The sequence below is a fragment of the Myotis nattereri genome (assembly GCF_964212035.1).
Source record: "Myotis nattereri genome assembly, chromosome: 11".
NCBI lineage: Eukaryota > Metazoa > Chordata > Mammalia > Chiroptera > Vespertilionidae > Myotis > Myotis nattereri.
Genome location: NC_138086.1, coordinates 6150095 through 6176084, shown reverse-complemented (window position 1 = coordinate 6176084; position 25990 = coordinate 6150095). Strand labels below are relative to the sequence as shown.

Below are 25990 nucleotides of genomic sequence, written 5' to 3'. Positions count from 1 at the left end.
CTGTGGGTTTGGCAGAGCCAACCTCAAGACCCCAAAGAGAGCAGGGTGGTGGGGGAGTCACGAGGGCTCTGCAGGAGGCTGGTGTGGTGGGAGCAGCCAGTCCTCTGGGTTACGAGGGACAGGAAATGGGAGGGGCAAGTCATGAGATCTACAGGCTAGGCACCCTGGCCCCGCCCATGGCCCCCCAAACCACACCCCTCTCTCCTCCTTCAGAAGGGAGAACCCAGGGGTTTGGGAACAACAGTGGGTCAAGTTTACAGCCCTCCTGGGGCTGGCTGCACTGTCAGAATCCAGGTGAGGAGAGGGGGCAACTTGTTGGAAACGTATTTGAAGTTAGGCCTCCAGATCCAGCATTGCACTGGGGGTGGGGCTGTGTGGAGGGGCCTGGGCCTCAACCCTTCAGAATGCCTTCAGAGGTCAAGACCAAGACTGTGGGAGTATTCTGCACGGGGAGTCTCTTCTGACTGCACCCTGGTTTTGCTTGGGCATCCACTGTCAGTCCCCTGAAATGCCAGAGAAGAGGGGTGGTCCATGATGCCGCTCCTCCACCGGGGCTTAGCTGGGACCTAGAGACCCCCTTTCTGCCAAATCTCTACCTAGCCTCCACCCCAGACCCAGACCCACAGAGACTGGGCCCTGGGGGTGGTGGGGTGGGGAGGCAATCTCTCCATCCTGTTCACTAACTTCTACCCCCCTCCTGGGCTCAGTCCCATTTCTAAGCCTCTGCTCCTGATATTCTTTGCCTGGAATGCCTTCCACCTCCTGTCTGCCTGTTCTGATCATATTCATCCTTGAAAGCCCAGCTCAGGCCCCACCTCCCCGAGAAGCCTTCCCTTGTCCACTCGTGTACACGGATCTTTCTCTTCTCCGAATGTCATTGCCACCTACCCTGTGGCATGAATTGGCACTGGGCTGACTAAGGTCTGACATGCTTCATGTGTGTTAGGTCTGTAGTCCCCTGAGGTCAAGGACTGGCTTTAAGTCTCGCTCGGCTGCCATGCCTGGGCACAGGAACTCCACATGACCAAATGCCTGCTAACTCTTGCAACCACCCACAACTCAGTGGCCAGTGGACAGAACTCGTACTTGGCCACTTACCTGAAGGCGTGAGTCACCATGGGATGGGCACCCCCACCCTCTGTGGGTGCTTGGGCAGGGGTAGACTCCCCTCGGCTTTGTGTAAAGCAGAGTTCTCAATTCTTGGAGAGGCTTTTTGGAAAAAGAAAACAGCAGGGGAGGGGGTGGGTGCCCCGCCTTACGCAGCTGGGCAGTTTGAGGGTAGGATGGCTCAGCATGTGTGAGGGGGCTTGGTCTCGTGGTGGAGTTGTCAGAGGGGTTGGACCAAGGGCTGCGGTGGACCCCAGGAGATGGTATCACTCAGGTCCACAAGAACCCCCTTCTGGGCCAACCAAGGTCAGGGCCTCCCCTGCAGCCACCCCTGGGAGATATCCCTATGCTGCCTGTAACGCACGCACGCCCCGCCCCATAGTCCAGGCACCCACACTAATGCAAACACCAGGGGACAGGAGCCACCAGGACCCGCACCTGCGGGCGCACCTTAACCAGCTCCACAGCCCGCTCGCCAGGCCAGATCCACCGGCACCCGCCCGCAGACACGTTTGCGTGCCGTCGCTACAGGGGCGACCCTAGCGGTCGGGCACAGGGAGCCCTCGGGCCAGAAAGCAGAGGTGCCAGTGTGGGTACCGGCCAGAGCTTCCACGTCACACGGGCCAGGAGCCCCAGCCGCTCAGCCCCAGGGGCGGTCCGCAGCGCCCCGCCGCCGTGTCCCGCCGGGTGGGAAGGAGGCCAGGGAAAGCCCAGATTCCAGCGGGCAGGGGCCTTCCTCCGAGCCCCTCCGCCCGTGCCGGCCGGCCCAGCTCGCGCTCCGGCCAGGACGGGCGCGTGCCCAGCGGAGGGCGGTCGCCGGCGGCCCGGAGCCGGAGTCCCCCCTGCCGTCCCCCCATCGCTCCTTCCCTCGCCGCGAAGCTCCACCGGCACCAAATGGCCAAGCGCCGCTCCCCGCGCCGAGGGATGCGCCGCGGCGGCGGGACGGGCTCGGCGCCCCCCGACCGCGCCCGGCGCGGGGACGTGGCCCGGCCGCAGCCGCCCGCCCCGCTGTCGCCTCCCGGGGCTGGGGCAGCGGCGGGAGCCGGCCGGGCATGCGCGCTGGGCCTCCCTCCCGGTGAAGGTCAGCCCCGGGCCTAGCGGCAGGACTCGGAGCGCGGGGGGCGGGGGAGGCGCAGGCGGCGGCGACTTAACTCCTTCCCTGCGGGAGGGTGGTCACGGCGCTGCGCCGAGCTGGAGTCCCCCCTCCCGTCCTCCGTGGAGGTCCCATTCCGAGGACCCCACTCAGGGGAGGCAGGCGGGGAGGGGGAGGCGGGGAGGGTGAAGCGCGAGGAGCCGAGGAGGGGAGCGGGGAAGGGGAGGCGAGGGGAGGGGGGAGGCGGGGAGGAACAAAGGAACGCCGGCTGAAGGGGAGACCTCTTTCTGCTGCCCCCTTTCCTCTACCCCAGCCATAAAGGTTTCCGCAGCAGAATGGAATGGCCCTCTTGGATTGGGGTGTGTGTGTGTGTGTGTGTGTGTGTGTGTGTGTGTGAGAGAGAGAGAGAGAGAGAGAGAGAGAGAGAGAGAGAGAGAGAATGGAAATGAAGCGAGACCACCAGAAGCTCAGGCTGACAACCCCTGATTTCAGGGGCCTGGGCCATCCCTAAACCCAGCCCCCACTTTGCCCCCTGCTCACTAAACTCTAGGGCAAGCCAGGGGCCCAGCGGCAGCTCTACCCCGGCCTCCCTGCCTGGCCTAAGTCCCTGCCCCCAGGGAACCCTAGGGGGACGGAGGGGCCAGCCCAGCCCCCAGAGGTGAGTGGAGGGGAGTCGACACCTTAGCCCCCACCTACACTGAGGGGCTTCCTCCCGCCCGCGGACAGGACATTGGAGGACCAGACCATGGGTGGGGGCACTGTCCTCCACCCCCTCCTCCACTGCCCAGGCCAGAGCCATGGTGCAGGGACCTCTCTCTTCATGCAAGAATGTTTCTGTGCCCAGGACGCCGTCTGCTACTATTAAGGGGCTGTCTGTCTTTCTCTGAGACTTTGCCTTTCTGTGTCAGCTTGCAAACATATATAAGAGACAAATATGACAGAAAGAAGCAAACAGGAAAAAAAGTAGGCCACCAAAATAGGTGTGTGACCATCGCCCCTCAGCTCCTCAGGAGGAAAAGGGCCCTCCTGCCCTGAAACCCAAGGGTTCCATCAGACAGACACGGGAGCCCAGGCAGACAGACGGGGAGGAGAGAGACAGACACAGAGAAGCAAGGGCCGTGCCACGCCAGGGCTGCTGCTAACCCACAAAGACACCGGGTCCCTGTCCCACAGGCATCTCCGTTGGTCCCTCACTACTATGCTGTCAGCCCCCTTGGAGGGGGGCAAGGTCCCCCAAGGGCTGCACAGAAAGCAGGTGCAGGGTAAAGGTCAGTCAGATGAGTAAGTCCTTTCCCTGTTTGCGTGAGTGGGTTTCCTCTGTCTGTGGGGGCTCCGGGACCCCTCGCTGCCCCTCACATACAGTGAGGGCCAACACCAGGATGCTGAAACTGCCGGTCAGGGAGGAGAGAAAGCCGAGGCTCTGGGACCTGAGCACGTGCAGCCCAGAGGGAAGGCACATTTCGGATTCACAGCCAGTTTTCTCTCACTCCCCTCTCCCATTCTTTAGGTAACAGTTCATGCCCAGCAGCTTGGGGCTCCGTGCAAAAAGGAGCCACACTGGCCTGGTCCCCATTTCAGCAAGGACGGGGTTGGTCCTGAGTGGTGCTCTAACAGCCAGGCTGCCCACTGCAGCCGACTCGGTGGGACCAGCATGGTTCTGCCAGGTCGGGCAGCAGGGATGTTCCCATAGAAACAGCCTCAGTCCCATAGAAACAGCCTCAGTCCTGGACCCGTTACATTCAGGGAAAACGCAAGCGGGATCTGTGGCCTCGGGACTCGCAGGCCTTCAAGACACCAAGTAGCAGCAGCAGCAGCAGCAGCAGCAGCAGCAGCAGCAGCAGCAGCAGCACACGTCCCTCCTTGCCTCCCTGAGGCCAGGAGCCTACCTGGATCCATAGGGCTGGGAACCCCACCCATCCTCACAAAACCCTCTCTCTAGCTGAAGCCTTCCCTCCAGCTCTGCTCCTGCCATCTGCCAAATGCCTGAGGCTCCACGGAGTCACCTACCCCTCTTTATGTCCTTAACATCCTGGTCCACCTCAAGTCTATCAACAGATGCTGGTCCAATCCTCACTTTGTTCACTGCCTGGGAGGCTGGGGACCACATTCAGGGGCAGCTCATGACTTCCTGTGGACACCCAGCTCTGCTCGTGGCGGCTACGCCCCAGGTGCTACGTCCTCCTCTGTGAAATGAGATACTGCTGCCTTACCCAGACCTCCGAGAAAGCCAGAAGGGCCTTGGCTGGCATGCCGGGGAAGGACAGTTGCTGCCCGTTGCCAAGCCTCAAGCATGGACCCTGGCTCCCTGTGCCTCCTGGCTGGGAGACCCTTGGCTGCTCTTTATGACCAGTGTCAGGACAATGTCATGGTGACCAAAGATCCTGCTCCTCACCCTGGAAAACTCCTGAGGCCTGAGCCACTGCTCTGACCAGGTGGTCAGAGGGATTTCCGCCAGCCACTACATTCTGAGGTCTGGGATGTCACCCAAGTGAAGAGAACTGAATAGAGAAAAGAATTCATCTGCATTTCCTTGAAGACATTTTTTGGGGAAATTAAACCAAATGGCAACAGGCAGTGGAATGTATAGATAAAACATCCATGGAACAGCCCAGGGACCTGGCCTCCCAGATGTCTTCAGCTTCACCTGGAGTCAAGGGTGAGCCCCGCTCTCAGGGTCTGAAATGCACTTTCTCCTCTGCATCCGTGGGGCCCAGGGAGCCCTGCCCTCAGCCCCTCACCCGACACTCTGCCTCTCCACCACGCCTGTGGGCTACCTGTGGCGCACCTGCCTTCCTGCCATAGGAAACCCCGCACTTCCCTCCACTCCTGCAGGCGTGGCTCCGCAAGGCTCCAGCACCCTCTCTGCTCTCCTCTCCCACCAGCCTGAGCCCTTCCACTCTGTGCTCTGTCATAAGTAAGATGTCCGATCCACTTGGCCACTTCCGTGAACATCCCTTTCGCTTTCTTGTGACAGAGCTCAGCTCCCCTTGACAATGTTTTCCCCAGAACTCCCCCCCCCGCCCCCCGTCCGCCACGCACTGACCTTGAGGAGGGGCAGTACCCCTCCTGGCCCATGGCAGCAGCTTGCAGGCCCTAGTTTTGCATCTTATCCCCACACACGGTGCCTTCATTTCCTGGGGGTTCCAGCTCCAGCTCACTGTCACTCCCACCAGTGTAACTCCCTGCCCTCTTCCTGCTGCTTTTCAGATCCTCTGGTCTTGATTCCTTGGCCTCCTCACCTCCAGTGATCCTCCCCCGAACCCCACCCCCAGCCACTCACACCCAGGTCATTTCTTGTGCCTTGTCATTCCAGGCACTGCAGTCCGCACCCCGGTATCAGTCTCAAGCACTCCACTCTCTGACCACTCTGTCCAGTGCCTTGACCCCCAAAACCTGTGACTCCACTGGAACCTCGGGTCCATTTCTCTGACCCACATCCCTCATTGCAATGACACCGGCATATAGATGCTCTTCTTTCAAGTTATGGTGAAATATATATAACATAAAAGTTCATTTTAACCTCCTTTGCATCTATTCTTAACTCTCTTAAGAGTTAAATCCAGCTTCACTAACTCCCAGCAGCTGCACCCAGCAGCTGACTGTGGCTGGAGTGAAACACACCCCTGCCTGGAACTGGTCTCACTGTCACTTCAGGAGCACAGAGTTCAATGGCCTTGAGCCATCTCTGGTCCATTCATTTCCTTCCCTGGTCCCACTTCGACATGAGTTTTCTTCTTCTCCCTCCTCTGACTTCAAAATCCTCCTCCCCTCTGCACTCCCAGATGATAGGCGTGCTTCTTGCTTCACTGAGAAAATGAAAGAAACTTCCAGAGACTCCCACCAACCTCCCATCTCCCAGCAGCTCTCTCCCGTTCCTATAGGAGTCACCTGTGCTGTGGCCCCGTTCCTATAGGAGTTGTCTGTGCTCTGGTCCGGAGCTGCCATCCTGGTATCCTGGCTCCTGTCCCTTCTCACACCCTCAAGGACGTTGCTCCAGCAATTCTCTCCCACACCATCACATGGTCAGCCTTCCCTCGTTCCTGGATGCCTCCTGCCAGCACGCAAAGTCCTGCCATTTCCCCATCTGCTCATCCTATCGGTCACTGCCCAGTTGCAACAAAGCTTCTCAAAAGTGTTATCTTCTCCCAATCCAATCCTTGCTGGCACACATCCTACTCGCTGCTCCACTGGAAATGCTCCTGTCGGAGCCGCCCTCAGTTCTCAGGAATCATCTTGCTTAAGCAGCTGCCTCATTCCATACAGTTGGCCACTGTCTCCTCTTGGAAATACTCTCTAGCCTTGGCTCAGAGCCGCGGTCACCAACCGGTGGTCCGTGGGCCACTGGTGGTCCGTGAGGTCCGAAAGGTTGGGACCGCTGCTCTAGAGCACTCCCATCCTTGGGTTTCCCTCTTGCATCCCCTGCTGCCCCTTCTCACCTCCGGGGCTGTCCAGCTCATCTTCCCCCTCAGGGTGGGGGCACTTCGGGCCCAGGCCTTGGTCCTCTTCACTTCTCCACAATCACTTCCTTGGTGACCTCACCCAGTGTCATAGCTTTAAAGACCATCTATATGTTGACAACTACCAACATTTTCTTCCCGAGCAGTCCCCTCGCCCAACTCTTAGACTTGGATATGCAATTGTCTACTCAACATTTCCACCTGGATCAGTCATAGACGGCTCCACCTTCATATCCCCACAACAAACTCCTGCTCTCTGCCCACCAACATTGGAGTGACCTTAGAATCCTGTCTTTCTCTCACATCCTGCATCCAATCTGAAGGCAAGTCCTGTTGGCTCTGGATCCAGTACCCAACCCCTTCTTACCTCTCCTTGCTACCACCTGGTTCAATCCGTGAGTGGTGGTTAGCTTGCTTCCAACCTGCACCAAGTCTATTCTCAACTCGGCAACCAGAGTGGTCCTTTAAACGGGGAAATCAGCCTGGCCGGTGTGGCTCAGTGGTTGAGCGTCGACTTGTGAACCAGGAGGTCACGGTTTGATTCCAGGTCAGGGCACATGTCCGGGTTACAGGTTGGGGGGTGAGGGTGTAGGAGGCAGCTGATCAATGATTCTCTCATCTTTGATGTTTCTATTTCTCTCTCCCTTCCTCTCGGAAATAAATAAAAACATTAAAAAAACACAAAAAAAATAAAAAGGGGAATCAGATCACATCATCTCTCTGCTTGAAACTCTCCTAAGTCCCCCTATCTTATTCTGAGTACGGACCAAGGTCCTGCGGGTCCCAGGACCCAGTCCCAACGCTACTCTCTGCTCCCTCTGCCCCTCACCTCCTGCCAGTCCTTCACTCTTGTCTGTGCCCCGGCCTCTGGCCTCATTATGGTTCTTCAGAAACTCCAGGCATTGGGCAGCCCTGGGGCTTTGTTCCCTCCGCCCGGAAGGCTCTTCTGCATGGCTAACTCTCCTATCTCCCTAAAGTCTTTGTTCAAATGTCCTCTTCTCAATGGGTACAATCTGTCCACACCATTAAAAACTGCAGCCCTCCCTCCCCTCTGCAGTCATCTCCCATATTCTGCTCATCTCCCCGTGGTGCTGCACACCTTCCACCATTCTACGTCATGGACTTACTTACTGTGTTAGTGTGTCCCCCTCCTTCCCTCTGTTTGAAGGTAAGCTCTACAAAGCCAAGTCTCTGGCTTGTTCACGAATAAATCCCGAGTAGCTGGCACATGGTCAAGACAGTGATTCCTCAGAGGTGAAGGCAGTGTGGGATTTCTACATGCTTCCAAATGACACCTGCATATATGCTACAATCTGTGCTCATGTCATGGTAGGATTCATAGCAATAGCATCGTCTTAAGTCTGAACAGAACTTTACTGTTGGCCAGCCAGGCACTTTCACACGCAGTAACCAGCCTAGCCCTCACAGAGACCCTACCAGGTAGGGGATAGGATTCCTGTTCTAAAGATAAGGAAAAAGGGCTCTAGGAGCCGTGTGACTTGCCAGCAGTCACGGTGCTATTACGGGGTGGGGTCGGGACTGCAAATCCATCTCCCAACCTCAAGGTTTCTGGGTTTTCTCCATCCCAAGCTGCCTCCCTGACATCTCCATGTAGAATGCCTGCCCCCTGGGAATAGTCACACACACACACACACACACACACACACACACACACACACCTCCCCCTTCCCCAAACACCTGCCTTTTAGAGAAGAAAATCAAGATTCCCAGAAGTCTGTACATTTAAGCTGAATTACTCTCATTTGTTTTTTAAAATTCACCCCAAAAGACCTCAAGCAGATTGTTTCAAACACTAAGAATACAAATTCTAGGAATGCACCATCAAGATGTCTAAAACAAATTTCAATGCATTTTTAGGAGGTTCCTTTAAGTCCTATGTTAGAAATATCCTTTAGCCAAAAAAATGAATCTTAGTTCAACTTTGAATAAGCCCTTCGCTCTTGTGGGTGGAGCAGCAGGCAGTTTAGTGGCTTCTCCGGGCCGTGCGGAAGGACACACGTGTGCATGTAACTCTTGGGTGGGAAACGCACACACGATCACCAGATCAGCAATGCCTCTCTGTCCTCCCACCTGGCCACCCCGGTTCGTGCTTCCTGCAGGGACATGCTACCTGGCCATAGGCAGGTGGTGGTCTTGGGCAGATCCAGGGCCACCTTGTCCTGCCTTCCTGGTGCCGTTTGGTGGCCACAGGTCTGAAGAATTCGATCTGGCCTAAGAGGGTAGGAGAAATGATGTGAGCAAAGGCAAGAGGCTCCATCTGTGCCAAGAGGACCCCAGACTTCTTGGGGAACCAGGCAAAAGTATGTGGGGTTGAGAGGAGATGGGCCTGCTAGGGATCAGGGTTCACAAAGCAGGGCTCAGCCTCCCCCATGTCCCCACACAGCAGACCCTATAAGTCAGCAGACCGTGCTTTAGTTCTGGGTCCCAATAGTGCGGCGACAGCCAAGAAACCCCATGAAGACTCACCATGGAGCGGCTGAGGGGGGACACAGGTGTTCTTGGGGCCTGGACCTGCTAGGTGCACCACCCCTGTCTCCACTAACCTTTGTAACAAAGTCTGCTTGGTGCCCCCGCCCACCTGTATAAGGATTCCCCACTCCGGGAAGTGTTTGGCCCTGCCCTGACCATGTCCTTGCTCCCAGATCTAGGCTCTTGCCTTAGGTATTGCAACCCAGCCTGTCTCAGGCCAGGGCTGTGACAATGGGTCCTAACTGCCCTGTGCCCTGCCCATTGCCCATCGCTCCAGTGACTTATAGGGTCTGCTGCGTGGGGACATGGGGAGGCTGAGGCCGGCTTTGTGAAATCCCTGATCCCTTGCAGGCCCACCTCCTCTCAACCCCACATACTTCTGCCTGCTTCCCCAAGAAATCTGAGGTCCTCTGGGTTCAGGGCCTGCGGGCCTATCTTTCCCCAGGTCCTGAACCCACTGTTCTAATGGGGTCTCTGCAGGCCCATGGTGTGATAGCTCTGAGCTTCAACCTGGGAACAAGGCTTCTAAAGTCCTCTTGGCACTGTTGACATTTTGGGCTGGATAACTCTTGTGTGTGTGTGCGCGCATGCGTGTGCATGTGTACGTGTGTGCGTGCGTGTGTGTAGGCTGTGCCATGCATTATACAATGTTAGGAGCATCCCTGGTTTCTATTCAGTAATTTCTACCACCACCCTCAGCCCTCTAGTGCAGCGGTTCTCAACCTGTGGGTCGCGACCCCTTTGGGGGTCAAACGACCCTTTCACAGGGGTCGCCTAAATACATCCTGCATATCAGGTATTTACATGACGATTCATAACAGTGGCAACATTACAGTTATGAAGTAGCAACGAAAATAACTTTATGGTTGGGGGTCACCACAACATGAGGAACTGTATTAAAGGGTCGCGGCATTAGGAAGGTTGAGAACCACTGCTCTAGTGGGACAAGCAAAAGTATCTCCAGACACGGTTCCGTGTCCTGGAGGGAGAAACTGCCCCGGACTGAGAACCACTGCCCCAGAGTCAGTCAGTGGTGGGTTCACGCCTGGCTCAGCCACTGACGACCAAAACTTGTACAAGTTACCTGACTGTCTACGCCTCATTCTCTCCATCTGCACAACAGGGATCCTTACACCTGCCTCGCAGGTGGATGGGAGTGTCAAAGTGAGGTCGCACGTGTGCAGAATTCAGCATGGCGCCTGGCACAGGGTAGGCACTGCATGAGAGCTTGCTGCTGTTGCTGGGTTCCCGATGCTGCACCTCTCAAACACTCCCCCTTCTCCCCGCCCCAGCTCCACTGCCACTGCTCTGCTTACCGCTGGGTCCCTGGTGGTCCTGCTGCGGACCACCCCCCAGCTAGGGGAGCAGTGAACCAGGGAGCCCTTGGAGCCCTGCAGCTGTGGGGATCGTAGTGGCTGATCATGATGGCTATGGGAGCCTGGGGGGAGTCTCGGTTCCCCCAAACCACCAGAAGCTTCCTTGAGCAGAGACTGGCCATCAGCATGCAGGCCGGGCCTGGTGTGGTTAGCCTGTATATGTGGCCCAGAAACACGGCAGGCGCTGCAGGAAAGAGGGAGGTGCTTCAGGAGCCACCACAGCAAACCAAGTGGATTTAAATCCAGGAATAATTCCCAAGGCTGCTTGTTGGCCCAGGGAAGCCGAGGTTTGGGAGCTGCTGCTGAAGACACCTAGAGGCAAAGCAGGGCCTCCCCCTGCACCGTCCTTCCCCACCTCTCCTCTGCCTCCCCTTTCCCATGCTTAGTGAGCACCCACTAGGGCAGCCGTGGGCAAACTACGGCCCGCGGGCCGGATTTGGCCCGTTTGAAATGAATAAAACTATTGAAAAAAAAGACCGTACCCTTTTATGTAATGATGTTTACTTTGAATTTATACTAGTTCACACAAATACTCCATCCATGCTTTTGTTCCGGCCCTCCGGTCCAGTTTAAGAACCCATTGTGGCCCTCGAGTCAAAAAGTTTGCCCACCCCTGCACTAGGGATGCTTTGCGAGAAGTGCTGCTGACTCACGTGCTAGACACAGCCTCAACCCTCGAGACACCTGAATTTAAGGAGCAGAAAGGGGCTGATGGGACTGAAGGCCTTGACACACTGCAAGATGCAAGAAGCTCATGTCAGCTGCCCCCCACCCAGCCGCCAGGAAGGCTGCAGTTCTAGTACTAGGTAGTGCGTCCCATTCCAGAGCCCTGGGTCCGTGCTAAGGTCTCTCACAATGAAGCCGGCAGTCAGGGGCGCCTGGACCAGCACCGGGTTAGGAGGATGTAGTCCTTGCGGAGGAGAGAGGGAATTACCCCTAGCAGCTGCCGCCTCAGGGGCTGTGGCTGGGCGGTGCAGCGGGCCTCGGTGTCAGTGGAGGAGAAGCCAGCAGCTGCAGCCCGGCCGGCCGAGAGCTGGCTGCAGGGTTGCCATGGGCTGGCTGCCAGCGAACCTGTGGCACATTGACTGTATCAGTGGCACAGAAAGGAGGCCCCCTCCGGCTCCGCACAGTCCCCTGAGGGGAGAGCTAGAGCCAGGTGGGGAGCCTGTGTTCCAGCCACCAGGGCCCAAGGGATTCCACGGTGGCGGGGAGTCCAACTGTCCCCTGGGGCCTTGGTTCTTCCTGTGGCAGGTGTAACCCAGGCTCAAACCTCCTGGAGGTTCTGGCCACTTAGAGCTCATCTCTCTCCTGCAAAAGACAGGACTCCCAGTGCTGAAGGCAGCGATCACAGTCCCGTTAGGGGCTGAATTATGTTCCCCAGAAAGTCATTTGTTGGGGTCCTAACCCACAGCACCTCAGAATGTGATCTTATCTGGAGACATGGCATTTACAGAGGTCATCGAGTTCAGATGGCCATTAGATTGATTCTAATCCAATGTGACCGGCGTCCTTAAGAAATAGGGGACTTTCGGACACAGAGACTGACACACACAGAGGGAAGATGATGTGAGGAGACAGAGGGAAGATGGCCATCTGCAGGCCTTCCCCACAGGTCCTTCCTCACAGCCCCCAGGACGGACCAGCCCTGCTGACACCTTGATCTCAGGCTTCCAACCTCTAGGCTGTGCGAAAAACGCATTTCAGTTGTTTCAGCCCGGGTCTGTGGTACTTTGTGGCAGCCCTAGGTACTAATTACTAGTCCACCCAACACGGCTCTTCACGATCCCTACAGTGGTCTGCATGTGACCTGCTGGCCAGTCCGTGGGCCATCCATTCTGCTCCCATAGCCTAAGGGCAGCCCCTACAGCGGTTCTCAACCTGTGGGTCGCGACCCCTTTGGGGGTTGGACGACCCTTTCACAGGGGTCGCCGAAGACCATCCTGCATATCAGATATTTACATGATGATTCATAACAGTAGCAACATTACAGTTATGAAGTAGAAACGAAAATAATTTTATGGTTGGGTCACAACATGAGGAACTGTATTTAAAGGGCCAGAAGGTTGAGAACCACTGCCCTAGAACAATGTGTTGCACAAGCACAACACAGGGCAGAGCCTGGCCCAGAAGACCTGTGTCTGAGTGTTCACCCCACGGCCTATTGACCAGAAGACAGCAGTGTGAAGTCATGTCAACCGGTCCGACATTCATTCCCTTCATTTTTAAAATGGGCATACTATCGTCTCATTGGGTTACTGTCAGTAGCAAAACAGTAATGAGAGGACATGTGAAAATTCTCCTTAAGTCACAGAGGACTGAATAAAGTACCACTGTTAATGAATCACTCCTTGGTAACCACCCTTCCCACTCTGGCCTTGTATTGAACTCACTGTCAATTAAAACCTCAATTCGCTTCCTACTCCAATTGTGCCAAAGCATGTCTCCCCATCCCATTCTTGTAATGTTGCCTTTGTGGACTCAAGAACAGACACATAGTTATTCCTGTTCATATTCATTTTGTAAGCCTTAGCCCATTGTTCTGGCTTGAGAGCTTTTGAATCTCAGTTCCATTATCCAATATATTTACTGTCCTTTCCAGCTGTGCCTCATTCATAAATCCAGTGAGCATAACCTCTCTTCATCCGGGTCTTTGCTGAAGGTATTGAAAGAAGACAGGCACCAGGACAAAACCCTCTCTCCAGACAATCTACCCCCTTGGGGCTTAGTCTTCACCTGGCAGTAAACTTACTCCATCATAGGAATATCCAGTCCCATGATGGAGTGTCATGTGGTAGATAAAAATCAGCCAGTGCCCTAGCCGGTTTGGCTCAGTGGATAGAGCGTCGGCCTGCAGATAGAAGGGTCTTGGGTTTGACTGTGGTCAAGGGGTTGCAGGCTCATCCCTGGCCTGGGCCCTGGTCAGAGCTCATGCAGGAGGCAACCAATTGATGTGTTTCTCTCACATCGATATTTTTCTCTTTCTTTCCTTTCCCTCTCTCTTCACTCTCTCTAAAAATCAGTGGAAAAATATCCTCAGGTGAGGATAAATAAATAAATAATAAAATACAAGCAGCCACAGTAGGAGTATTTACACCATAGGAATTGGCAAACAATACAGATCAGAGCTCAGCTCCCCCTTCCCAGCCTGTGAAGAGCCAGTTGTTGGGTATTTAAACACACACCACTGCACCCAGCCCATGTTTATGTGCCAAACTCAAAATATTGGGGAAGACTTTGTCAAATACTTTGGATATATGTCCAAATTAACATATATATTTTAATGAAGCTTAATAGCCTATAAAACAATTCAATATTCATTATATAATCTGGTTCTTTCAACATCCCAGGAAGTGAAAGGGCAGGATATTACTATACCTTTTTTAAAAATGAGGGGCACAAGGTTGATGATTGACACAGAGCCAGACAGCGAACTAGTGTGGAGGGTGGGGCCACTGCCCCGGGTTTAAACGTAGAGAAGTTGAGAGGGGGGTTCCACAGCAGTCCCCACCCTTCCCATCAGCAGCACACCACTGAGGATTAATGAGCAATGCTTCTCAAAATGGGACCCCTGACTGATACTTGGGAAGAGGTCTTCACATTTTGAGAAAGTTCTTCACAGTTTGTTTATAACTCATTGATGACAAGAGACTACCTAAAGTGACAGCAACTCTTAATGCAGTATTTCTCAAACTGAGGCCCTCAAGTTCTCGGGGTGAGAAACGTCCTGAGCCTAATGGATAAAAGAGATGACAAGGGGTAAGGAAAGTTCAGGATGGATGTTACCAATTGGGTAAGGCAGATAGCTCTCGCTTAGCCCACACTGTGTCTTACGCACTCTTAGAAACCTTAAAAATTGTCAGATTTCACATAAAGAAACAGATTTCCAGTCTCTTAAGAAACGGGAAATCTGGCAATAAGCCCAACAAGACCTTGGACAGTCAGATGGAGGTTAGAAGGGGGTGCCCCTTTTTGAACGGGCAAGAGCTCTCTAATCCACTCCTCCTCCTAATTCCCTATTTTAGGGACCACAAACTCTAATGCCCCTAGGGGCTCAGCAATTAATGTAAATAAGTGGTCTGGGCTTTGAGCACCAGAACAATTAGCCTTTGACCTTAGGTCTCTGCTGGAGGTGGAGGGCCTGGCTGTTTCCCTGTGGTCTGGGCCACACACACCTCCGAGAGCCAGATGTGGTCGAGAGACCCCATCTGGGACTCTTGCCCTGACCATTCAGAGGCTACTTAACCTCTCTGTGCCTCAGTTTCTCATCTTAAAAGTGATGAAGATAATAATGGCATTTACCTTATAGTGTTGTGGTAAGGATAAATGTTAAGCCATGAAAAATTCTAAAAACAGTTCTTGAATTTGCCATGAGTCCTCCATCAGCACTGGCTGCTATTATTCTGACTCCACATGCTTTGCTCTGTTCCCTCCTGCAGGTGGTGCTCTAAGCCTCAGATGCTGCTGAGGAAGTGAGGGGTGAGCAACGGGGGGGGGGGGCAGTTGTGGGGTGAGGGGGGTCTTGACAGATAGAGCTATCATCATCTACTGAACAGGCAAATTTTTGAAGGGTTTCAAAGACAGAGTTGTAACCTGAAGGGAGAGGCCAGGGTGAGATAGGATAAGAGGTAGTAAAATAGGGGCTCAGAGGGTAAACTGAGGCACAAAAATAAAAGCAAAATGATGGCTTGCTGATGGGTGGGGGAAGTCAGATTTGTGACAAAACCAGGTCTCAGCTTCTTCCCTCTCTACTCAGGCTGCCACCCAAAGGGACCTCGCCCCTCCTCCTGCCTCAAAGCGACCCACCTGCAGCCCTGCTGCTGATTCAGCTGCTGAAACTCAGTCAGATGTGTCTACAGCCCCAGAGAGCTGGGGGACCACAGGGCTCTCTCCTGGAGCCCCGCACTGGTTCATTCACCACCCCCGCTTCCAACTGAAAACTCTATTAGAGGAAAGAAGTTAGGCCTCCCAAATATGCAGGTTACATCAGGCCGATGGAGAGCTGCTGGCTGGGAAGATGACTGCACAGGCAGGGGACAAGGAGAAGGCACAACTTGGCTGGTGGGAGGAAGCCCCAGGGGCTCCTCACTGACCCCGGGCCTTTAAGAGCCAATGGTGGGTGTGGCCTGGAACTAAGGGAGACCCTGGTCACTGCTAAAAAGTCGTGCTCTGGGGTCTATAGATGACACCTGGAGCCGGAGCAGCCCTAGAAGGACATTTAACCCATGCACTGAGGAGGGCGTTCCTGACATTCACCGCACATGAGGCCTTGGGTGGAGGGCCTGCTCCTCAGCATCCACTGCATCCTTATGGAAGGGGCATTAAGTCCCACTTTACAGATGAAAGATCAGGCCTGAGTAAATACAAAGGCTGACACACTAGGCAGCCTCGCCCCCTCTGGCTGTCTCTCCCCAGTGGGCACCAAGGTCATGAACAGCCTGCACATGCCCCAGGTAGGAACACTTGAAGAAGCCAGAACTGGATGTTCCCGAGAGCAGGTGCAGAGTGTGTGACGACTTCTCTCCAAGTGTCTGGGGGCGGACAAATGTCGTGGAAGCAGAAATATTCTCCAAAGGGCAAGACCAAGGTCACCACAAGAACAACTGAGGAAGGACTAAGCTTTGGAACATGGTGAACAGGTCCTGTTGGGGAGGGACTGCCGGGTGGGGGCCAAGAGCAGCTGGATGGAGCTGCTCAGGTGTTGGCAGGTCAAGGTGGGCAGGTAAGAAAGGCCCCCTCTTGGGTCATGGGGGTGTAGAGAGGGCGTGGCCAACAGCAAAAGGGAGGGCAGGCTCATCTTAGGACCAGCTGTCAGGGCCACCTCCTTTCCTCTCTGACTGCCTCATTTATTCACTCGCTCATTCAAGAAATATTTGTTTGTGCTATGCTGAACAAGACAGATGCATTCAGTCTGTGCCTTTAAGGGGCTCTACAGTGAAATATTTACATTTCTGGTACATAAGAAGGTGGGACTGACTTTTCTGACTTTTGGGGAGTGAAAAAGTGTCCCCGGAAGGAGTGGCATTTAAGTCTAGCCTTGAAGAATGAGCATACTTAGGCAGGTGAAGGGAGCTGAAAGAGTATTGCTGGCAAAGGGAATAGCATGTGTGAAGGCTGTGAGCGAGGGCAGTCATTTGAAGGCCATGAGGACATGGAAGACAGGCCAGGTCGTGTTTCAGGAAGCCCACTGTGAATGCCCTGGTCGGTTGGGGCTTGGGGCAGGGGGCCAGACTGAGTGTGGGGCACCAATTAGGTGGCTACCTCAGTGATCTGGGCAGAAGACAGCAGCAGATTGAACAGGATGGTGACCTGAGAAATAAGCCGATGGAATTGAGATGGTTCTAGGAAATAAAAATCAAATAAAAGAATGAGGTGATTGGAAAGAGGAATCAAGATGGCCACATAGGTAAAACACCAGTACTTGCTGCCTCCCACAATCACAGCAAAATTACAATGAAACTACAAAACAACCATCATTCAGAACTACCTGAAAGCTGGCTGAATGGAAGTCCTACAATTAGAGAAGTAAAAAAGAAAGCACATTGAGACTGGTAGGAGAGGTGGAAGTGCAGAACAGGCTGGTCAGACACCCACATGTGCCATTTTTTTAATTGCAAGGGATATATTGGCTGCAGAGGCACTCTCTGTGAGGAGTAAGGGGTCCCAGCCCCACATCAGGCCCCCAGCCTGGGGTTCCAGAGCTGGTAAGAGACGTCCCCATAACTTCAGGCTATAAAAACCAGCAGGGATTGTGGTTGAGTGACACAGAGGCTGCTGGAGACCCAGAGAGCTCCTTTTAAAAGGCCAGAGCACGAACTTACTCAGACTCTATCCCTCTGAGCTCCAGCACCAGATGGCTTTGGGGGACACAGGGATATACAGGGAGGAGTGTTTAGCATAGTGGCAGGAAATCAGGGATGGCTTTCTCCCATACAGGGGGTGCTTGCAGGCAGGTGTCATTGTTCTTGTGCTAGGACCTCCTCTCCCCTTTTACCCCTCTCTGAGCCCCTTCTCCCTCCTCCCCCTCAGGTCGCATAGCTGACTGGCAGCCATATCTGAGTTTCCATCAGCCTGGCTCACACTGTTTGCTCCCCACTGGTGATTCCCTGAAACCCTGCCCCATCCAATTTGCAGCCCCACCCAAGCTGTTTGCTGCAACTTCTCCATCTGAAGAGCCTGTTCTAGCTCAGGCTTCAAACTTTGCTAAAATCTCTCAAACAAGCAGCAGCTGGTGTCAGTGTGCCCCAAACCTATCAATAAAAGGCCCAATACCCAGTACTAGCACCAGCCTGCCTTGCTTCACAACTTGGCCTTGCCTGGGCACTTCATAAGCCCAATACAAGTAGCAGCCATCTACAGACCTCTCTGTAGCTCCTGCCAGGTGGCCCCAGGCAGTGTCTGACTTTGCACCTCCCAGAAGGACCCAGAACCAGTGTACCTGATGGATAGCTTCAGACCATACCAGATTACAGCTCTACACATCCACAAGCAACACACTCAAGAGGCAGACTCAGTGAGCACCAAAGCCTTACTAAAGCAAGTCCTGCTCCATAGGGGTATCTCCTGCACAGCTGCTCTTCCACTGCAGCTGGTTCTCACAGCCAATTTGACCTAGAGGTCAATTTCTCCCAGTGACGCCAACAGCAATCAAGGTTCAAGTACAGGACTATGCACACAGCCCACACAGGGGCACACCTACAGTGCCCAGATCAAGTGACTGGGGAGGCTGAGCCACTGGGCTCTACAGGACACCTACTACATAAGGGCACTCTCCTAGTTCCAGAAGACATAGTAGCTCTACCTAATACATAGAAACAGACACAGTGAAGCAGCCAAAATGCAGAGATAAAGAAACATGTCACAATGGAAGCAAGCAAACTACTGAATACAGAGTTCAAAACCATGGTTATAAGACTAATCAAGAATCTTAATGAGAGCTTCAAGGGACTTAGTGAGACTTTCAAGGATCTTAGTAAGAATTTCAAAAGACATGAAAAGGAACAGTCAGAAATTAAGCATATACTAACTGAAATAAAGAATAATTTACAGGAATTTAACAGTCGAGTAGAGGATTCTGAGAATCAAATCAACAATTTGAAATATGAGGAAGGGAAACCATCTAGTCAGAAGTGCAAAAAAAGAAGAAAAAATTTAAAAATATGTAGATAGTATAAGGAGCCTCTGGGACAACTTGAAGAGTACCAACATTCACATCATGGGGGTGCCAGAAGGAGAGGAGAGAGAGCAAGATATTGAAAAACTATTTGAAGCAATAATGACAGAAAACTTCTCCTACCTGGTTAAAGAAATAGAGTTACAAGTCCACAAAGTGCAGAGAGGAACCCAAAGAGCCCCACACCAAGACACATCATAATTAAAATGCTAAGGATTAAAGACAAAAAGAGAATCTTAAAAGCATCAAGAGAAAAGCAGTTAGTTACTTACAAGGGAGCACCCATACAGCTGTCAACTGATTTCTCAACAGAAACTTTGCAGGCCAGAAGGGAGTGGCAAGAAATATTCAAAGTGATGAGTAGCAAGGACCTATAACCAAGATTACTCTAGCCAGCAAAGCTCTCATTTAGAATTGAAGGTCAGATAAAGAGTTTTACAGACAAGTAAAAGCTAAAGAAGTTCATCACCACCAAGCCAGTATTACATGAAATGTTGAAGGGTATTCTTTAAGAAGAGGAAGAAGAAGGCGAAAAATATGAACATTAAAATGGCACTAAATACACATCTATCAACAACTGAATCTAAAAATCAAAATAAACAAACAAGGAATCGAATGAGCAAAATAAACTGGTGAATAAAATAGAATCAGAGGCATGGAAACATGGAACAGAATGATGAATCTCAAAGGGAAGAGGGGGTGGAGGTGGGAAGAGATTAGCCAAAGATCTTGCATATATGCATTACCTATGGACACAGACAATAGGATGATAAAGGCCTGCAGTGAGGCAGGAACTTGGTGGAGGGGGGCAATTGGGGGAATAGGGGGACACCTATAATACCCTCCACAATAAAGATATTTTTTTAAAAAATAAATGCATTTTTTAAAAAAGAATGAGGTGATTGTTCTTATGCAGAAAGAAGGAAGGGGTAGGATCAAAGGTTACTCCCAGGTCAGCAATGTGACCAGCCCCACCCCCACTGGAGAGGCACCCCTGGCCTCTTGTGTTCATGTGTTCACAGAAAGCTTCTACTCTATTCCTCTGAAGAGAAGATTCCTTGCCCAGTCTCTCCACCCTTCTCTTGGGTGGGGCGCTGTCTGACAAAGTGGTGAGAGTCTGACACCTGCTGGACACGTTCCTCTCCTGGGCAGGGCGGGGGGCGGGGGCCGGGGGCGTGCGTTGAATTTAGGCATCCCTGCCTTTCCCTTGAAGCCTGCCCATCTCCTCTTGTTCCCATGCCCCAGTGAGCACACAGGTCTGCATCTGGGCCTCAGGTTCAAGCCCCTCTTCAGTCCAGCTTTCCCGCAATAACTGAGAAATCCCTGCAGCCGTGCCTCTTTCCTAGTGGGTTCAGGACCTGGTGGGTAAGGCAGGTGATGGGGCCCTCTCTCCACCCAAGCTCACCGTTGGGCACACATGCTGGGAGGGTCTCTATTCTCCTAGGAGGATGCTACCCTTACCCCAGGAATGGGACTACATAATTCCTGGCTGGAACCGAGCCCTCCTGCCTGATATTTATCGGAAACACTGTTGTAAATATTAACAGAGAGGATTTCCTGACGGCAGGCAATGCATTCCTCTAGTTTTTCTAAATTTTATCGTTGGATTGAGCACAATAGCAATATTTCTCTGGCTGCCCAGCTTGTGTTAGTCCTTGTCATAGCCCAGGAAATTCAGGGTGTTGTTAAGGACATCACTTAACTTTGTCACCCAGTGCCCCCCTATGTCATCATACAGGAGAGACTTCTTGGGGTGTCAGGGCCAGAAATCACAGTATTTCTGAACAAATGGTGTACTTTTTGTCATAAGGGCAGCGTGACCCACATGAGTGCTCATGTTCCAGGGCCTCTTGGTTTGCATGTTGTGGACTAACTCCTTCTTCGCCATACATTTCCTTCCTGTACTTCCTCCCTCCAACTCCTCCTGGAATGAGGTGGGCATCCTCTCGTTCCCCATTCTCTCCCTCCCTTCAGGCCCAGAATGCTCTGCAGTCTGGGAGACAGTTGACATGGAGTGATCCAAGTTCGTTAATTCCAGTCAAGACACCAGGGGGGATGTGTGCATAAGACCAACTCAAATTTCCTGCAGGTTTAGGTCACAGAGAAATCAGGTTCACAGCTTGGGAAGCAAATCAAGGGCCAGCCTGAGAGCAACTGCTCTCCCATCGGGTCCCTCACGGTCACCGAGGGTCTGCACACGCCTCGCTTTGGGGGACACGGCCCTACAAAGTGTCCCTTAGCTGAGTGCCCACCAGACGCAGGCTGACCCCACTGGTGCAGCAACTGAAGAGAGTTCAGAATCCACCAAACCCAGGGCCATTCAGCCTTCTCCTGGCGACACCTTCGCCTTCGCCCATTACCTCCGCCATGTGACAGCTCACTGACCCGGAGCTCTCTCCTGCCATCGTACTGCTAAGCGCTGGGGGAGGGGGGGGGGCGGGGCGGGGTGATAGTGCAGCTCTGGATGCCTGGTCTAGACCCGCACTAGCTCAGAGCTTGTCAGCATCCAAGTGAGAGCACGTGCCCACACTGCCAGGCGTCCAAGCCAGCTCCACACCCACCACTGTACACACTGAATGAAGGCCACGTTAGGCTAATGTGACTCTAAAATAAACTGCCAGAAACTTCCTCTAGCACCTGACTCCTCACCACCTTCAGCACATGGGGAGGTTGGGGCTCCTGACTCCCCAGGAATCCCAGATAAGCCTTAGATCCACCTTGTGACTGGGGCCACTTGGGGACCAAGTGTCACCAGGATGGACTCACTGTCCCAGGGCCTCCCAGTCTTCTCAAGCCTCCCCTCCCCCACTGCCCATCCTCACAGCCTGAGGCACCTGCCTACTGCTGCTGGGGAGCCCCTCAGGGCTTAGTTCAGTGCACCCCAAATCGGTGGAAATGTACGAGGCCTTACCATTTGGGGACCTGACTCGGGCGTATCTCCCAGGGACCTCAGCTGCCTCCCATCAGCCTCCCCACCCCCTGGGACCTGGCCTCTGCCCTCAGACACCCCAGAACTTAAGAGCACCCAGGGAGAACGTGTGTGGGACACTAACTAGCTCGTAGCTTTCCTCCAGGATTCCGCATTAAAACCGACCCGCAAGCTGAGGAATAGGTCCCCACTTCCCCTCAGACGGTGCTTAGGTTTGGGGGCAGTGGATGGGACCTCTGTTGGGGCCTTGATTTCCTGCCCCTCACTGCACGTATTCCAGGGTGACAGCGCGGATGTCGGAGCTCCCTGCCACCCTGCTGCTCCATCCTCTGGGCCTGCCAGCCACAGGGTCGGGGGGGGGGGGGCGGGGGGGGGGGACGGGGCTGCCCCTGCCTCAGAGCAGCCACACCAGGACGCTGAGTCCTCAGCAGCTTCTGAGGAAGGAGAAGCTGAGAAAGCCACTCTCATCCAGCTCACCCTTGACCCTGGCACCAGCTGCCCCGCCTCCTCTTCTCCAAAAGGCTGCCTCAAACGTCCCATCCAGGGCTTCCCCCGTGTCCCTCCCAGGGCCCTGTGGCACTTCCTGCGGGATGGGCTGTCCGCTCCTCCTGCTGGGACTGGGTCTCACAGGCTGTTGCCAGGTGACCCCACCAGTGAGGCAGCCAGAGAGGCAGGTGGGGCTGGGCAGGCGGAGCCCAGACCAGACTGCAGGCTTCAGACCAGCGCCAGCCCCTCCCCAAGATAAATGCGCCCTCCGGCAGGTGGCCTTTCCATGCGGTGCCTCAGTGTGTCCTTCTGGGCCAGGGAGGCTGATGTGGGACTAGCCAGGCCATCCTCCTCTCCCTCTGCCAGGAGGAGGCCCAGGCGGGTCCAGCTCACATCAGTGGGCACCGCGGAGCGCCTGAGCCGCAGGCCTGCCTAGCGGCAGCACAGGGCTGGCTCCCCCAAGGCTGTGCCACAGGCTGCTACCTCCCCCTCCTGCTAAGAACAAACCCGCCGGCCCTGCAGGCTTTGGCACGTCTGCCACAGCGTGTTTGGGGTTAGGTTTCTGGAGGCCACCTGGTGCCAGGGGTCAGCAGGTTCCTCCCAGCAGGGGGGGCACGTGTGTGCACATGGGGGTGTGTTCACACATGGGGGAGAGGAGAGATGTGTGTCGGGGTGTCTGTTGGTGGGAAGGAAATGGAACAAGCCATAGACACAGACCATTTTCACCTGAACCAAAAACACGGCTTCAGGCTTGCTTGTCCCTGGCTCAGCTGGCGGCTCCGAGAGGCAGGACCCAGGGACAGGAGGGGGGAAGGTGGAGGGTGTGCCAGCGGGGCCTGGGCTGAGGCTCCAGCTGTGCGAGGGCTAAGAGGCACCACCATGGGCCTGGCTGGGGCAGAAGTGCCAAGAGGGGGCCAGACGCCAGCAACTTTCAGTTGGGCCCCAGGGCTCCTGCTCCCAGGCTGGGGGAGGCAGCGCCTACCTGTACCACGGTGGGTGGGTGCTGAAGGCCTGGAGTCATGGGTGGCAGGGTCCTGCAGCAGGGCACTCATCCAGTGCCCCCTCGGGGTGCGGGCCCAGAGCCCACCTCGCCTGCAGCTCCAAGCGCCATTCTGAGGAGGATCTGAAAGGAGAGGGCAGTGGGAGGGCCAGCAGACCTCGAGCCCCAGGCAGATTCAAGGGCGTCAGGAGGCTGGGGAAGAAGACAGTTGAGGGGCCACCATGGACCAGCCCCTGACAGGGAGTGACCAGGACTGAGGTGGTGAGGCCCAGGCTGGTGGTACGAGGAAGAGCATGGGATGGGGCAGGGTGCGTGCAGGAAGCCGTCAGACACTGGCTCCTGAGAACCCAGGCAGGCCCAGGTCCCTACAGGGGTGAAGCTCTGGGGACCTGGCAACAGGTGGGCAGAGAGCTGGGCACTGGAGGTGAGGGTGTGACCGGCAGGTCAGGATGGGAACTGGGTGGCCTCTGGTCAGCCTAGGCCTCGCGAGGGAATTGTAGGAGCGGCAGGCAGGTAGTGGCAGCCATCCCCTCCGCTGTGCAGGGCCCCCCTGGATTCGCCCTGTGGGCCCTGGGCTTCAGGGTGGCTTGTGCTGAAGTCCCCGGGCAGAGGCTGGACGTGGGGATTGAGCGGAGGGTGGTGCTGTAGATAAGGGGCGGGAGTGGAGGGCTTGAGAGTGGCTCAGGTCATGTGCAGGGGCTGGTGGCCAGGGGGTGACTCTGGGAAGGGTGAGGAGGAAGGCAAGGCCATGTAGAGGAAGATGCCAATAGGGGAGAGATTATCAGCCCAGGACTGGGGGAGGTGCCCTGCAGGAAGATGGGAGAGAGAGAAACACCTGAATAGGAGAGAGGTATACAGCCAAGTAGAGACAGGGGAGGTACCAGGCAGGATGTGAGGAGGGAAGATGCCAGGCAGGAGGGAGGAGGGAAGATGCCAGGCAGGGGGGAGGGAAGATGCCAGGCAGGGGGGAGGAAAGATACCAGGCAGGGGGGAGGAGGGGAGGTACTAGGCAGAATGGGAGGAGGGGAGGTGCCAGGCGGGATGGGAGGTGCCAAGGAAGGGGGAGGAGGGGAGGTGCCAGGCAGGGAGAAGGAGGGAAGGTGCCAGGCGGGATGGGAGGTGCCAGGGAAGGGGGAGGAGGAGAAGGGCCAGGCAGGATGGGAGGAGAGAAGATGCCAGGCAGGGGGAGGAGGGAAGGTGCTGACAGGATGGGAGGTGGGAAGATGCCAGGCAGGAAGGAGGAGGGGAGGTGCCAGGCAGGGGTGTAGGGCAGAGGGCAAGGATGCCAGGCAAGAGTTGAATGGGAAAGTGCTAGGCAGAGGGGAGGTGACAGGTGATGAGGAGGAGTAGGTGCAAGACAATCGTGGAGGAGGGAAGGTGCCAGACTGGAGGGAGGAGAGTATGGTACCAGGCAGGAGGGCGCCAGGCAAAGGGAAGGAGGGGAAATGCAGGGGGGTTGGGGGGGATGGAAAGGTACCAGGTAGGGAAAGAGGGATGAGGAGGGGAGGCATCCGAGAGGAGAGGACGGCGGGTGGGAACTTGGCAGTCATGGAAGAGGTGCGAGACAGGGGACAGGAGGACGAGGCACCAGGCTGGGGCTGGGGGTGCCAGGCAGGGGGCAGGGAGGAAGAGTCAGGAGTGAAGGAGGCATCAGGAAAGGGAGGGAGCATCCAGGCGGGGAGAAGGGGGATGCCAGGTAAGGGGAAGATGCCAGGCAAGGGATAAGGCGGGAGATGCCAGGCGGGGGGAGAGGGATGCCAGCCATGGAGAAGGGATGCCAGCAGGCGGGAGGAGAGGGAAACCAGGCAGGGGGGAGGAGGGATGCCAGGCAGGAGAAGGAGGGGTGATGCCAACAGAGGCAAGACGGGTACTTCCAGGCAGGGAAGGCGGGACGGGGGCGGGGGCGCGGCGCGGCCTGGCGGCGTCTCTTCTCCGTCTCCGCAAGGGCCTGGCGGCCGAGCGGCACGGGTCGCTCACCTGCTCCCCCGGGACGGCCGGGAGCACGGCCGCCCGCTCCCGCTCAGCGATCGGCTGGGCCGGCGCCTGCGCCGCTGCAGCCCCGAGAGGGGGAGGCGCAGGGAGCGTCTGCAAAGAGCGAGGAGCTGAATAATGACTTAGGGATCGGAGCAGGCGCCGTGGCCCCAGCGAACCGACCGTGCGGTCCCCACGCTGGGAGCGCCACGCCGCGCCCTGGCCTGCGCACAATGCGCCCTAGGTCTGTCTGTAGGCGCACTTCGCGCCCACGGATGCACACAGGCCGTCAGGGCATTCTGTGTGATCCTGTGTGACCCGAGACATGACCTCTTCAGGGCCACACACACGCACACACGCACACCTTGGCGGGGAGGCGGGGTGAGGGTGGGAACTTAAGTTCCACGCCAGGTTCAGGGTCAGGCTCTGGCTGATGCCCCCGCCCCGCTCCCCAGTCTTTAGGAGCTCGCCCGCCCGCGCCTGGTCTAATCCAGGTCCCGTCTCCTTTCCTCATGTTTCCGCAAGCACCCTGACAGCCAAGAGGCGTCCTTTCCGGGCATCCAGCCAGGCAGGGGGTTCTGATCACTCCGTGACTACTCTGGTGCCTCACGTCAGTGGAATCATATAGTATTTGTTCTTTTGTGTCTGGCTTATTTCACTTAGCATAACACCGTCAAGGTTCCTCCGCATTGTAGCCTGTCAGAATTTCCTTCCTTGTAACTCTGAATTAGACCCCACTGCCTGTGTATGTGCAATGTATATATACACAGACCACATTTTGTTTATCCATTCACCTGTCTGTGGACAATTGGATTGCTTCCACCTTCTGGCCACTGTGAATAATGCTGCTTTTACCGCCCTTTAACAATATGCAACACTAAACCGCCCAGAAACTCCCTCCGCTCAGCCCT

General features: G+C 55.2%; 1 protein-coding gene across 1 annotated transcript in view; it reads right to left on the bottom strand.

Moving 5' to 3' along the window:
* SMARCD3 (SWI/SNF related BAF chromatin remodeling complex subunit D3) overlaps positions 1–25160 on the bottom strand; it is a 37127-nt gene extending 11967 nt beyond the window's left edge. Inside the window, exons 1-2 of the mRNA XM_081102557.1 lie at positions 25086–25160; positions 23091–23231 (exon numbers count right to left, since the gene is read on the bottom strand). Of these exons, the coding sequence (XP_080958683.1) occupies positions 23091–23129 (39 nt within the window). The 5' untranslated portion in view covers positions 23130–23231; positions 25086–25160. The remainder of the gene's footprint in view (positions 1–23090; positions 23232–25085) is intronic.
* Positions 25161–25990: the final 830 nt, after the last annotated feature.